The sequence below is a fragment of the Arachis hypogaea genome, chromosome 13 (assembly GCF_003086295.3).
Source record: "Arachis hypogaea cultivar Tifrunner chromosome 13, arahy.Tifrunner.gnm2.J5K5, whole genome shotgun sequence".
NCBI classification, from domain to species: domain Eukaryota; kingdom Viridiplantae; phylum Streptophyta; class Magnoliopsida; order Fabales; family Fabaceae; genus Arachis; species Arachis hypogaea.
In genome coordinates, this window is record NC_092048.1 from 24,931,138 (window position 1) to 24,947,119 (window position 15,982).

The 15,982-nt window shown below is 34.2% G+C and overlaps 2 protein-coding genes across 2 annotated transcripts; one reads left to right on the plus strand and one right to left on the minus strand.

Annotated features, from left to right (window-relative positions):
• The first annotated feature begins 1,190 nt into the window (after nt 1-1,190).
• Nucleotides 1,191-4,396, plus strand: LOC112737760 (transmembrane 9 superfamily member 12). The gene is made up of 2 exons (XM_025787826.3): nt 1,191-1,426; nt 2,002-4,396. The coding sequence occupies exon 2, from the start codon at nt 2,063-2,065 to the stop codon at nt 4,037-4,039; it is 1,977 nt and encodes a 658-aa protein (XP_025643611.1). The 5' UTR covers nt 1,191-1,426; nt 2,002-2,062; the 3' UTR covers nt 4,040-4,396.
• Nucleotides 4,397-6,157: 1,761 nt separating this feature from the next.
• On the minus strand, nt 6,158-12,594 carry LOC112737759 (phosphoenolpyruvate carboxylase 2). The gene is made up of 10 exons (XM_025787825.3): nt 12,067-12,594; nt 11,021-11,415; nt 10,765-10,849; nt 10,012-10,234; nt 9,642-9,745; nt 9,462-9,549; nt 9,134-9,288; nt 8,015-9,013; nt 7,212-7,598; nt 6,158-6,647 (listed from the first exon to the last, which is right to left on the minus strand). The coding sequence occupies exons 1-10, from the start codon at nt 12,232-12,234 to the stop codon at nt 6,351-6,353; spliced, it is 2,901 nt and encodes a 966-aa protein (XP_025643610.1). The 5' UTR covers nt 12,235-12,594; the 3' UTR covers nt 6,158-6,350.
• Nucleotides 12,595-15,982: the final 3,388 nt, after the last annotated feature.

Below are 15,982 nucleotides of genomic sequence, written 5' to 3' on the forward strand. Positions count from 1 at the left end.
TAAAATTGATAATTAATAATTGTTGAATGACAATTATATTATGTGAGTTTCTACCTTAATTTCAATCAGAAAAGCTCTGCATACAAGTCATTAGGGCTTGTATGCTTTACAAGTTAATTAACGAATAAACCCCAAAAACGCGATGCAAGGTCTACGTTCTTCTTCTTCTTCTTCTTCTTCTCTTTCGTTTCTTACCTTCTCTTTCTCCTTCTTCTTCTTCTTCTCTTTCGTTTCTTACCTTCTCTTTCTCCTTCTTCTTCTTCTTGCTGCACGTTCTTCTTCTTCTTCCTCTTCTTCTTCTTCTTCTTCTTCTTCTTCTTCTTCTTCTTCTTTTCTTTCGTTTCTTGCTTTCTCTTTCTCGTTCTTCTTCTTCTTGCACGTTCTTCTTCCTCTTCCTCTTCTTCTTCTTTTCTTTCGTTTCTTGCCTTCTCTTTCTCTTTCTTCTTCTTCTTGTTGCACGTTTTTCTTCCTCTTTTTGTTCTTCTTCATTTACGTGCTTTTCTCTCTGTTTTCTTTCTTCGTTATTCTCGATTTCCATTGTTTTTTGACATCAAGCTCTGAAATCGTTTTTGAAGAAGAAGAAGCAGCAGAAGATGAGGAGGAGAAAGAGAAAGAGTTCTGAAATATGCATAAGGTGTACTTCAACGAATTTTGGGTGTATTTCTTAAATCCTTTAGGTGTATTTTTGTAATCCTTTGGGTGTATTTCTATAATCATTTGGGTGAATTTCTGTAACCGTTTGGGTGTATTTCTGTAATCCTTTTAGTGTATTTCTGTAATCGTTGGGGTGTATTTCTGTAATCGTTTGGGTGTATTTCTGAAGTTCCATTATCTTCAAATTTGACAAGAAAATTGTTTTCATGGAGGAAGAAGAAGAAGAAGAGTCGTTCATAATGCATGGTGAGTAGCGCGCTTTGGAAACAGGAAGTTGTTGAATAACGTGCGTTTTATTTACTTTTGAATGTGGAAGTGTGTAATGCTTTAATTAAGTGTAATGCGTGTGTTTTATTGGACTTGTAAGACTTGTAAGCCAAAAAGACTTGTATGTGTAGCAGGCCTCAATTTCAATACGTTGATAATATAAAATATTTTATAATTTTTTTGTATGATTATTTATGTAATTAATATTTTATTAATGTAGTGTTAGGTGATTAAATATACTATAAAACTGTTTTACACTTTTCAAAATTAAATTCATTTCAAAAACCATTTATTTTTTACTTTAACTTCCAAATTCCAATTCCAAATATATATATGTTGTTGGCCGGTGAGTGCTACTGTTCTTATGTGGTGAGGACGATCCAATCCGCGGATCCAACATAACCCAAATATCGAATAATTTGCTTCTGCTTCGTTCCTACCGCCAGAAACCATCTGGTGCGTTGAGTTCAGATCTCTCTCCCTCTTTCCATTGCCAAATTCCAGGGTAGGTTTTCCTCTCTTCCCTTCTCTTCGCTCTCTTCCTAGCTATGCACATCAACTATGAAACGACGCCGTATCTAGATCTCATCTTATACTCTTCCGTTTGTTTTCTTTTTCTTTTTTTTTTCCCATTTCCATTTACTCTTGATTTCTCTGATGTTGGCGTTGGAGCTAATTATTCGGTCTTTCTTTTCGAGGAATTTCGGATTCATGTGGCAGTCGTCCTTTCATTTCGATTTGATCCGAATTCACTTGTTGTGTGTATCTGTGCTAAGTAGTTTTCTTTTAATATTTTGGATTTTTAACTTGCAATTTATGCTACTGTTTCCATTCTTTAGTGAATGTTATTCATTTCCTCGTTGGGTTTGATTTTGTTATGGGATGATGTAGAATTCGTAGTTTCCCTCTTTTATTTATTTATTTTTTAAGGAATTGAGATCTCCTTCTTGGTTTTTCTTAATTGATCTGATTTTAATTTTCAAACCGTTGATGATTTGTATGAGTATGTACGTATATGGACTTTTAATTGCTTTTGGTACGCTTCTGTTGAAATTGCTATGCTTTTCTTTTTCCTTGTAGATAAGAATCTGGATGCATTATTGTTCGAGTTAGCGTAGACTCATAAAAAAACGTGAAGGGAATGGAGTTGGTAACAAAGCCATTGATGTACTGGGTTTTTATTTCCATCATTGTCTTTGCTGCTCAACTTTGCAATGGTTTCTATCTGCCTGGAAGTTACATGCATACGTATGTAAATGGAGATAATATATATGCCAAGGTGAATTCATTGACCTCTATTGAAACCGAGCTTCCATTCAGCTATTACAGCCTTCCATACTGCAAGCCGCTTGGTGGCATAAAAAAGAGTGCTGAGAATCTCGGAGAGCTCCTTATGGGGGATCAGATTGATAACTCACCCTATCGGTTCCAGATGAATGTTAATGAGTCAATCTATCTCTGTACAACAACCCCGCTGAATGAGCATGAGGTGAAGCTGCTCAAACAAAGAACGCGGGATCTGTACCAAGTGAATATGATCCTTGATAACCTCCCAGTTATGCGATTTGCTGTTCAAAATGGGGTTAAAATCCAGTGGACAGGGTTCCCCGTTGGGTATACACCCCCTGGTAGCAATGATGACTACATCATCAACCACCTGAAGTTTACAATTTTGGTTCATGAATATGAAGGAAGCAATGCTGAGATTATAGGGACTGGGGAGGAAGGTTTGGGTGTTATTTCTGAATCCGACAAGAGTAAAGCATCTGGATATCAAATAGTTGGCTTTCAGGTTTCCCCTTGCAGTGTTAAATATGATCCTGAAGTCATGACGTCACTCCACATGTATGATAATATCACTTCTATAAGCTGCCCAAGTGAACTTGACAAGTATCAAGTAATAAAAGAGCAAGAAAGGATATCATTCACATATGAGGTTGAATTTGTGAAAAGTGATATAAAATGGCCATCGCGTTGGGATGCTTATTTGAAGATGGAAGGTTCCAAAGTTCATTGGTTCTCAATCATGAACTCACTTATGGTCATCTTTTTCCTTGCTGGTATTGTTTTTGTTATTTTCTTGAGGACTGTGCGAAGAGACCTGACAAGGTATGAGGAACTGGATAAAGAGGCACAAGCTCAAATGAATGAGGAGCTCTCAGGATGGAAACTTGTTGTGGGAGATGTTTTCAGGGAGCCTAATTGCTCAAAGCTTCTGTGTGTGATGGTTGGAGATGGAGTTCAAATTCTTGGGATGGGTGGCGTTACCATTGTTTTTGCAGCCCTTGGTTTTATGTCACCAGCCTCCCGTGGTATGTTACTAACAGGAATGATACTCTTATTTCTTATCCTTGGGATTGCTGCCGGTTATGTTAGCGTACGACTCTGGAGCACCATTAAGGGGACCACGGAAGGTTGGAGATCAATTTCCTGGTCCGCAGCTTGTTTCTTTCCTGGAATCGCTTTCATTATTCTTACAGTACTGAATTTTATTTTGTGGGGCAGCAGCAGTACTGGTGCAATTCCCATTTCCTTGTATTTTGAGCTCTTCTTCCTTTGGTTCTGTATTTCGGTACCACTTACCATGATTGGAGGATTTATGGGGACAAGAGCAGAGGCAATTGAATATCCTGTGCGGACTAATCAAATTCCTAGGGAAATTCCTGCCCGTAAATATCCATCTTGGCTTCTTGTTCTCGGTGCCGGAACTCTTCCATTTGGAACCCTCTTTATTGAGCTTTTCTTCATCCTTTCCAGTATTTGGCTTGGGAGGTTCTATTATGTATTTGGTTTCCTGCTCGTTGTTCTTTTGCTGCTGATTATTGTTTGTGCGGAAGTATCTGTTGTCCTCACCTATATGCACCTTTGTGTGGAAGATTGGCAGTGGTGGTGGAAGGCATTCTTTGCTTCAGGTTCTGTTTCGCTGTATGTCTTCTTGTATTCAATTAACTATTTGGTTTTTGACCTTCAGAGTTTGAGCGGGCCAGTCTCAGCTACACTTTACCTTGGCTATTCGCTACTCATGGCAGTGGCAATCATGTTGGCCACTGGGACAGTTGGCTTCCTTACATCATTCTACTTCGTGCATTACTTGTTCTCATCCGTAAAGATAGATTGAGGTTCCTGCTGCTCTCTTTCATTGACTCAGCGAAAAGATCAGTTGATCTATACTCTGTTGAGTTCATTTTGTAGCTTTGCTTGAATTGCAGAACAGTGAGTAGGCAACTGATGGTAATTGATCGCAATAGGCAATTGTGAATTGTTATATTACATATTGCAATATCTGCAGTTTGTTCCCCTTCTCCCTGTCTCCCAAAGTGATTTGCTCGTTCTAGTATTCAACTAGTGTTCTAGCTCATTTTGTTTTAAGTACTTTAGTTTCATTTGATTTAGGATCTTGTAACTTTTCAGACTCTCATTCCGTTCCAATACTGAAAAGAAATCATTAGATGGATACTTCCAGATTTCATTGTGATTTTCAGTTCTTTGTGCATTATTTTCTTCTTTTTTGTTCTTCCTTTATATTGATTGTGAATTGTAGTTAAGTTGATTTGCGCAAAGATCTCTCAACTCTTGGTAACCATACTTTATACCTGCAAATCAAGGAAGTAACAATACTCTATACCTGCAAACCAAGGAAAAAGCTGTGTAAGATATTTGTCTTTTCTGTTTATTTTTCCATGATCTCTATATCTCTTGTATTAAAAAGTTATAATATTTCTACGTATATATACATATACTTTTCTCTAGGCCTATATGGTGAAAAGAACAAGAGTTGATATTTTATAAATTATAATTAAATAATCTGGTACCCTACTACCCTGTATACTATATCATTGTTCAAAGCGGCTCAAGGCACGAGAGTACGATTGAATTTAGCACCAACATGCTGCAAGAAAAATGAATGAGATAGAGCTGTCTAGGCTGCAACTGGTGTACTGTTTTTGGTCACTTTAACTCCCTTCCATTTATTCATGTTTTCTAACTTACGTAAGCAAGGAGAATATAATGTTCTCTGATCCAAGACTTTAGAGCTCCATGAATGGTCTATCAGAGAGTGAAACAATACTACAAGCATACTTGCTTTTAGTATAATCTAGAGTTTGCTTTCTAGCCCGATATTGAAAGATCATATTAAGAGTAACATTTTTGTGAAGATGCAGATCTATTGGCTGGTCTCAGTTAAAAGGATCAGCATGATCTTGGTTTTCTTGTTGCTTTGCTATGCTTGAAGTCATGTAAATTTTAATATCTTCTGTTGTGGCATTGAACAAGAATAAAATTTTGTTGATTGTTAAAGTAGTTGCGAACCCTTACAGTGGTTATATCTGGTGTTTGTATGGTTTTCACCTATATCTCTTCCCCTCTAAGATTGCAGTCAAGCCACTGAGATTTCTTCATGTACTTGTTGACTTGGTTATCATGAATTTCATATCTTACATCTATGTTCTCTGTCTCTGTTCGGAACCTACAGGCAATAGTTTCTGCGACAAAGGGCAAACAGTTTGTACTTTTAAGTTCTAAATGAAAATTTATTGTTTTCTGATTTAGTTGAGTAAAGAAACAAAGGCTTCTTTGTGTATATTAGAATTCAAAGGGAAGTGAAGTTTTATTTAAGCAATTCCTCTCCTTCACCCCAGTTCAAACGAGATTGCTTTAAAATGAGCAAATAGATCCTCCACTTCCTTTCCCTACTTAAAATTCACTTGAAAATGCGTTTTTGATCTTTCTAAAATAGAGCGATTCTTAAACCTTGTTTTAGTTGTGTTTTTGTTCAACACAGGTAGCAATTCACTTCGAGATGTTTACTAAAGAGTAAACGGACATGACCAAAAACAAAAGAGTAAACGGATTAACGGAGGGATAGGGAATAGAGAAGTATTCATGGTTATCGAATCACAATTCACAAATTGAATTCTTGATAAATGTTGAATAGTATTTAACTATAAAATTTAGATATACAATACAAAATGGCAAATGCTCCGGAGTTGTTACGCTCAAAATTTAAGTGACAACTTTGTCCTCCTTAATTGTTCAACTTAATTTTACCATTCCCGACCTAGACTCTCTTGGAAGTTTTTGGGTGACCAGTGGTGTGTGCTGGAAGCATTGGGAGTTATGGCCTAAAATATTAAAGTAATCACTCTTAAAATTAAGATAATATATCCACATATGATAGGTTTAGGATTAAATTCCTTACTTTATCACTTTAGAGGATCTAAATTCAAATAGAAAGTCAGCATAAAACCCTTGCTGGCTCGGGCTAAAAACATAATTTTATTTCATGATAACATATATAAAGAAAGTTATTTTGATGCAGGTTCACATCTCTAGTAAGACAACATGTGTTACAAGTACCCAACATGGCAATATCACAATGTTATCAACACTAACAATAATAATAAACAGAGCAACACATCCATGGAAGCTTAACCAGTGTTTTGCATGCCAGCAGCTATACCCTTCATTGTCAGGATGAGGGTATCCTCCAAACCAGGGGCATACTCGCTTTTCGGGTTGAGTTTAACAAGCTCTGCCGCCGGCTTGCTAGATTCAGTGTAATCCTTGCACAGGTGAGGCTTCAAGTTCACATGGTAGTCAGGGTCGCGGATTCGCTTCAGAGTGTAGGCTTGCAAGACATTGAGAGTTGTGATGTAAGAATCACGAATACGAAGTCTTTGCTTTAGGTAAGGGTCTCCTTCAAGGAGATCTTTGTGCCCAGCAACCTACAAAGAGTTTGTAGCAAAAATTATCAATACTGTAGGGACAACAAAATGAATAAATAGATATATAAATTCATTTTCATTTTCACTGTTCCAGAAGCACGATGAAACTAGTATGATGGAGTGGAAATTAAGATTGGGGTGGAAATTATGAATCTTCTACATCAGATCAAGTTTCGAGGTTCTCATGTCCGTTTGGTGGGGATTAAGATTGGGGTGGAAATTTACATTACATGAAACTCATCCATGAAAATTTCCACCCGAATTTCACCCCTTAACTAAACAAACTTCTAATATTTAAACTACTAATAAAAAGTACAAGAAGAATGTTCTACAATTACATATATGACGTGTCATCTATAACAGAGTGACAAGGGCAACCCAGTGCAAAAATATCCCTCGTTAACGCAGGGTTTAGAGAAGGGCCACACTCAAAAGGTGTAATGTAGACAACCGAACGTGATAATTACATATCAATGGCTGCTCTACGGCTTGAACCCATGATCTTAAGATAAAGCATTAAAAGAACCCAAGCAGTCAAATTATTAAGCAGAAGTCATAGACTACCTGAAGGAGAAGGCTCTTGGTTTCTTCATATTTAGACTTTAAACGCTCACCAAACAGCCATAGTTCTTCTGACACTAGGAGTTTGTCATATAGAGCTGCAATCCCAGGGTCTCCCTTTGCAAACACCATTTCAACTAAGTCAAGGGTGACCCTGAAGAAAGGCCATTGGTTATACATATCGCGAAGCATTTGGAGATTCTTTGGATCCTTCTCAATTACATGCTTAAATGCCTTCCCAAAGCCAAGCCATACAGGCAAGTGAAACCTTGTCTGAGTCCATGCAAAGATCCATGGTATAGCACGGAGCGATTCTATTCCTCCACTTGGCTTTCGTTTTGATGGACGACTGCCAATGTTCATTCTTCCATACTCCAACTCGGGAGTTGCCTGTAGTTCACAATTTTCAGAAGTTAAAAAAAGGTACATAAGGAATCTGCAACATCATTAATTTTGTGACTGTTGTGGAATAACAAAAGATAGTTTTGCTTAAATAATCAGATATTCATATTCCAATCAAACCAGAGACTTTTAAACAAATAAAATATTCACAAAATTTACAAAGAAATAGATATATTAATAAGCATTCGTAAACATTTTTTCTTTTATAAAAGTAAGCACTATAAACATTATTAATAAAAACTTGAATGTCAAAAATGTTTAAAGTATTTGTCAGGTGTCAATGTTAATTTAACATTTAAGCATACCATAATTATTATTCACTAGATTTTCAAGTGCAACTTACCAGTTCTCATATCAAGTTTAAAAATTGATCATAAGTAAGATTAGCATAGAAAACTACTTACACATCGGAAGTATTCAACAAAACGTGGTTCCTGGAAGACAACAGAGCGGTACTCCTTTGTAGCAATGACAGCCATCTCATCCATGAGAGCACGCCATTCTGGCTTTGGCGACACAGGAGAATGCATTCCATGCTCCAGTGTAGCAGCAGTGAAACGCTGAAGTGTTCTGAAGCACAAGTGCTCTTCTCCAAACGACTGTTCAATAACTTCACCTTGAATTGTTACTCTAAGCGAGCCGTGGATAGTGTCTGGTGGCTGAGATAGTATAGCCAGATGAGTGGGACCTCCTCCTCTTCCCACAGTCCCTCCTCTGCCATGGAACATGGTAAGCTTAACACCAAACTCCTTAGCAACCTTTATGAGCTCTTCTTGAGCCTTGTAAAGGGCCCATGCTGCAGATAGACGGCCAGCGTCTTTCCCGGAGTCAGAGTACCCAATCATAACTTCCTGTTTACCATCAATACGGTTTCTATACCAATCTATAGAGAATAGGCAGGCTAATGCAGAAGGAGCAGCCTCGAGATCAGCAAGCTTTTCAAACAATGGGACAACTCTTAGTGGCTGCTTCACGTGACATTCACGTTGTAAAAGCTCTACAGCAAGCACATCAGATGCAGCTGTTGCCATTGAGATGATATAGGCACCAAAGCTATCGGAAGGAAGTTCCGCAATGACACGGAAGGTTTCCAACACATCTGTAATTTCTTCTGTTTTCGGAAGATCAGGCCCATAGAGAGGGCGCCTTCCACTGAGCTCGGACAATAGCCATTGCTGCCTGCGTTCCTCGGACCATTCTCGATAAGATCCGAGTTCCAAGTGGTTTGTAATAGCATCCATAACATCAGTGTGCCTGTCCGATTCTTGACGGATGTCGAGTCTTACAAGTGAAAGTCCAAAGGTGGAAACTTGCCGCAAGAAATCAAGAAGGCTTCCATCTGCTATTGGTTGGTCACCACATGCACATAGTGACCTATAACATAGCTCAAGAGGCTCCAGAAACTACAAGAAAACAATGAAGGACAAAGAGTTTAAAATACATTATATAAATATCACTATATCGATATTATTCTCTCGGCAACAACAACCTTATTCCACTAACTACTGAATGGAGGATGATACCTGTTCAACATTTGTGAAGGTTGTCTCTTCAGGGATTTCAGAGGTCCCATTGGCTAATAACTGCCTGGCATGCTCACGTGTATTATACAGTTTGTCCCTCACATCACCAAGAATAACACGATAGGGCTCATTTGGAGGAACTTGTTTCCAGAACTCTGCAGGAACGAAGAATTTATTACATCATTCAATATAACCTACCGATCAAAAGGACAAACTCTGAATATTTGCTCAGAAGTTTAAAGTGCTCAATTTTGAAATTATTTGTCTTAAAAAGAACTTAAAAGTTTAGAGTTTATATTTAGAACAAAATAATATCAACTTTTCATACCAATATAGTGTTTTGCATCACTCTTTGAGGACCTAAGGAGTTCATCGACGTGAGCACGAAGCTCATCACTGCAGCGCCACATTGACAACTGCCAGGAGCAAACAAAAATAAAAGGTAGGAACAGTGCTATAAATGATAACGTAAAATAAATCATGAATAAAGACCTGCAATATTTGATACCTCAAACATGAGATCCTCAATCTGAGAAAAGTACAAATTAGCAGCCATCATTCTAGCCAGCAAACATACATCCCTTGTAACTTCAGGAGTTACCCTCGGGTTTCCTGCAAAGCACATCAGACATAGTGTAAGACAAAGTCATTTTGTATTGCAACTGATGCCTCCAAGGCCCAAGGCAGTGCCCAAAACTGAAGATGACACGGGATGGATGACGAAATGGATAAAGAAAATATGAGGAATGAAGGATTTCGGGTCAAATATACATGAAGAATTTGGTGAACAAAGACAGGCACAGGAAGTTTAGCAAAGATAAACCTTCTTTTTGAAAAACATATCCATGTATTAATTGCTTAGGGGAAAAGAAACATACCGTCACGATCTCCTCCCATCCAAGAAGAGAACTGAATAACCGGAGCACTATATGGGACACGTTCATTTATACCAATGTTCTTCAGAGCAGTGTCAACTCGGCGCAAAAATTTTGGTATACCTTTCCAGATCGTCTCATGGAAGTAGCTCATTCCGGCCCTCATTTCATCTTGTGGTGTAGGAGGGGTCCTTCGAATTTCATCGGTACGAAATGCAGCTTGAATCTGCATGAGAGATCAGTCACTAGGGCTGAACTATACTGATTCACATATACAATTCTAATTACTAATTTATGGCAGTGATAAAAGCCATTCGCATAAAAACTTTCTTGAGTTCTTACAGAAAGGTTAGGCCAACTATGAAACAAGATATACCAATTGGTCATGAAAAGCTCAAGAGGTTATATCGCATACTAAGTGCACATAAATTACAAAAACCCGGCAAACCTTAGTTCAACACTAGCATAGATTTATAGAATTTGTGTAATGCCATCCATATGAACAAGGTCACACTGTGGATAAACTCAGATTACTCGACCAATGAAAATATTTTATCACTTAATAAACCATTAGGCTATCATTTATTAAACAGCATGAATATACTGCAAATGTTTTGCAGGAAAATATCAACCTCAATCAAAGTTCTTATATACAACTTTATATATAAAGTAGCAAAACAACTTGGAGAACCATGCAGCTGTCATTACTGGCATAATATAAGAATATAGAATCAACAATAACCAGCAGTTACACACCTCTCTTTGTAAAGCCTCATCAAGTTCCTGTCTGTCATCTGGTGTTATGTCTTTAGCATACAACTGTGTCAAACAATTCCTTATCCTGATGAAAAAAAGGCAATTATTATCAACGTCAACATAAGATTACGCCTTAGTACGGAAATCTGAAAAATGCCAAAAGTGCAGGATATTTCGTCAATGAATTTTCATGCAGCTAATGGTAGATGCACAATTAATTGACTACCATAATTTTTCCTCTAAGTAATGGACAAACCTGCCATGCTTTTGCAACAAAGATCTACGAACAGACTGAGTTGGATGAGCAGTTAGGACCAAATCTACAGTCTGGTTCTTCAAGGCATCAAAGACTTCTTGAGGGGTCTTATTCATTTGATTCACAAGCCTCTTGAAGGTCTCTTCTAAATCTGACTCAGTGATGGCAGAGTTCTCATCCACAAAATCGCCTTTCTTCAACAGCTTGATCCTTCTTCGGTAGGCAATTTGAACTTCTTCTGCCAAGTTAGCCAAATTAAGCATGTGAGAAAATGATTTGGCCACAACAATAGAGTCCCCAGCATCAAGACCAGTCAGCATGTTCCCAAGTTCCTCCAATTTGTGAGGATCATTCTCCCCTTCGTACTCTGCTGACAGCTCATAGCAGTCTTGAACCTAGGATACATAAAAAATTACTCAGACCAATGAGATACAAATTCCTTGTAAGCAGTGAAGAACAGAAACAAATAAGCAACAAAAAACACCAAAAATAAAACCAGAATTAACTCTAGAAGGCCCATAAGCAAGTGGAATTGATCTTATTTTAGTAAAGCATGAATCTATATTTCACTAACAACACAACTTTTCATCTCAGGACACAAAGAATCAAAATTTGCCAAATGTCAATGTTCCAAGACAGAAAAAAAAAATCACAGCGTTGAGCTAAATCAAGCAAATTTTACATCAATCACAACTGAACACAAAACTAGACTTAACAAAGCTAGAATCTTTTAATGACCCAAAAAAAAAAAAACAGAAAAACTAAAATTCATAAGAAACACCTAAATCAAAGAGATAAAATCAATCCAACTCAAGTCAGATCAGTTAGAATTTATTTGAATGCAGATATTGATGAACAATAAACCACAAGAAAAACTAAAAGGGTAATGACATAAATTCGTAAAAAAGTTGTCTTAAACATTCCTCTAAATACTAAAAGAACAATTCAAAAGTAATCAGTCTCACCTCATTCAATTTAAAACAAATCCTCAAATCAAAATAAGAAAATAAAATAAATAATTAGGAAAAGAGGTGCTAGGAAATTACGGTTTCTCTGATATCAAGTCCATGCAAATCCTGAAGAATGTCAAGGAATCGATCCAACAACAAAGCATCGTATTCAACAAGCTTGTCATCATCAGAGACCTTGCTTGGTGCCAGCAACCTCAGCTGAGCATCAATTGAAGCCATCTTCTCAACTTTCTTAGTAGCCATTCTTTTTCTGTTCTTTTATATATACCACCACACTCACTCTGTGAACGATTCAGTTCAAGCAAGATGACAATGGTGCTTGGTGTGTAGTGAGTGAGTGAAAAGCACAAGTACGGTAAGAAAGGAAACTTTTTGGTGGAGGAGTGAAAATAAATAGAGAGAACGAGAGTGAAAGAAGGTGTGTATGTGTTCGCTCTTTTATGATCACTGCACCAAAACAGAAAGCAGTACAGACAAAGAGAGAGAGAGAGAGAGAGAGAGAATATGATTTGAAACTGTGAGACTGCCTTGCATTTTATAAAGGCACGAAAACACGAATATGTTAACTTTTGCTTACATCAAAAGTTTGCTCCATCAAATTTTAAGTCGGGTAACATAAAATAAGATATATATGAGCTAATTATTCTTTTAATTTGTTTGTATTTCGGTAATTTTGATTCATAAAATCAATATGTCTGACTTTAAGATGAAAAAAAGTTTCTCCCAAAAGTGGAGCTGTTTGCTTGGTTTATTTTGACAGGCAGGGTGAATACTAAAGAGAGGCCAAGTCGACTTGGGATACTCAATCAGATTGATAAGAGCTGTGTTCTATGTAACAAGGATATTGAGGAGGTCCACCATTTATTTTTTGGCTGTGATTTTGCTTAACAGGTATAGAGTGTTTGGATATCTGTGTCTGACCGGCCATGGTCTCTTCCAGAACTTATGAAGGATCATTTTTTAAGTTGGATAGAAGAGCTGCGCAGGAAGGAGAACCAAAAGCAGCGGTTAAAGAGCTTTTGTACGATCATTTGGAACATTTGGCTGGAAGGCTAGAAGGCTGAAAAGGAATAAGAGGATATTTCAGAAGATGTTGAGGAAATTATCAATATGTCCATGGTTAACTGCGACAAGTGGAGGAGTGCACTCTCTTCATGTTGTTGATGGCTATGCCGAAAAAGATACGAGGAGTTTCTTTATTTTGTGTTACTTGCTAGGAGTTGCTTGTCTGGTTTGGATATCTTTTTCTATTTGTTCCACTTTACTGTATTGAGTTTTTTTTGTTTTCAAAAAAAAAAATGGTCTTCTCTTTATCTCTATATGCGATATTTTTTTTACGGTTTTTATTTATTAAAAATATTGAGAAACTGTCATCCTGATGAACGTCTTAAAGAAAAGAAAAAAGAAAAAAACTAATTTTAAAGTCCAACTTTACTATAACCAAAATTTATTATAACAACTAATTCAAATATAAAAATTATAACTTTTAAGATTCTAATTAATGCTTCTGCTTAAATTAATTTTACATATGTTAGTTAACAATATAATTGGATTTTGTTTTGGTATCATTAAATTGTTAAATTTTTTTATGTTTTAACATATTTATAATTTTTAATAATAAAATAAAAATACTAAAAAATTTAAAAAATATTTTTTTAAAAATTATAACTTATACTTTTTTTAAAAAAAATTTACTTAAAAAATATTTTAACATAATAAATAAAAATATCAATATAAAATATTAAAACATAAAATTATTTTTATTTTTTTAAAAATCTTTTAAAAAAATCACTTAAAAAAATCTTTTCTTATAAACTAATACAAACAAGCTCTTTGTGTTGGTATTCTAATTTTTGAAATATAAATTGATTCACTTTAATTTTAAAATATTTTATGTTAATTTTGTGATCATATTCTTATATATATATATACACACGAAAAAGTTTAATTTTTAAAAAATAAGTTTGACTAACAAGTGTTTTAACAAGACTAATTAAGATTATATAGTTTTAAAATTTTTTAACTATATTGTATCTTTATATAGTAAATATTATAAAAATTCTAAAATATTTAATTTTTCAATGTACACATTTTATATTTATGGTAATGGTAATATTAAAAAGACAATAACTCAAAATTATTTTATTTAATTTAATATTTATAATTTTATAATTATATGTTTATTATATTTAATTTTACTCAATTATTTTTTCAGTAATTAAAAAATATAAAATAAAATAAACAATAATTAAAAAATATATAATAAAATAATTGAGAACAATACACTTTCATCGACTAAGAGACAAAGATTATCTTATTACATAACTTTCTCCTCTATTTCCAAATGAACTTAATTTTTTGCATTATAATATATAAACAAATTTTAAGTAGATATCCTATTATATATGTTAACACGTATCTAAAATAAATACTTTTGATATCTATTATATGAATTATCATCTAAAAAATAATAATTAAATATATAATTATGTAAACTATTTTATATTATCAATATATTAAAATTAGAATCTTTTAAATGTGTATTCCTTTCTCCTAAAGGATGAAAATGCCCTACACTCAAATTCCATTTAAAAGCTTATTTCGAATCTTTATAATTTTTCTATTTATCAGCCTTTTTAAACCAATATATATTTATTTTAAAATAATCTATCCTATTCTATAGTTAATGTGAAAGTTTTATAAACATGCTAAATGTGCGTTAAATCAATCATTAAAATTAAATCATTAGTATATATAAAATACATATTAAAATATAAAATATATATAATTTTTTTAATTTACATATTTATATTTATATATAATAATTGATTTAATAACTAAATTTTTTTATATGCATATAGCATTTTTAAAGTTTTTATTGGTAAATATGATTAATGCTAAAGTTTGAGCATTAGAAATTATTTTTATCTAGAGAAAATATGGAGAGCTAATATTGTACGAACAATATTACAACCAATATTCACACAATAAAAAAATTCAAAACTCTTAAAAATATATAAGAACAACCAAAACTCAATTAAAAAAAAAATCTTAAATTCAAACTCAATACAAGCTAATTTTTAGTAGGCTTCATAATGAATTTCTTTAATAACGTATTATAGTATTGGTTAAAATTGACTGCTTATAATGTTAATTCATTAACATTATTCTTTTATCTAAAAGTAAATGACAAGTATATTTCTAATTATTTTTCATAAAGACTTATATGTCATTAATAAGAAAATAATTACTCATAGGTCTTTGACGGTTAAAAACACATCATACATTGTGAAATTCGCTGCTCATGAGTGTAGGGTGGTAGTAGTGAGCGAGAAGAGTTGAAGAGAAATAAGAGCTGCCTATGAAGGATCAGAAAATGAAAACTGAATCATGTCAATGAATCTCACTTAGCGAGAGTTTATATATAATTGGATAATAAATAAGAACTAAGTCACTAACTCAAGCTAACAGAGATAAAGTTAATTTTCTAACTCTAGCGATTAAACTTAACCCACACTTAAATATCTAGCTTCGCCTAGCTGACTAACTTGAGCTGGTATAGCATAACTAACTTCAAGTAATTAGTTTACTTATGCTGTGAACTAATTCAACAGTTCATTCGTTCACTTAAATAAGTAGTGTCGAGAATTCGAATCTCACTGTGTATATATGATAATTTATTGACTAATAATACACTTTTAAATAAAACTTAAATAATCCACTATAAATTAATTTTTTATTTATTAAATTAAAAAATACTATATAAAAAAAGTTATGTGGGATAATAATTAATCGTATGTTTTTTTTAATTATTCTATCGGTCTGATCTGTATTGGCTGAATTTCTAATTATAAAATTTATATATTTAAATAATATAGAGACTTTTATAATTCATACTTTCAATAGTTATAGCATATTTTTTATGTTTTATTATTGGTTAATAAAATTTAATGAAATAAAATCTTATAATAATATTTATTTTTAATAGCTG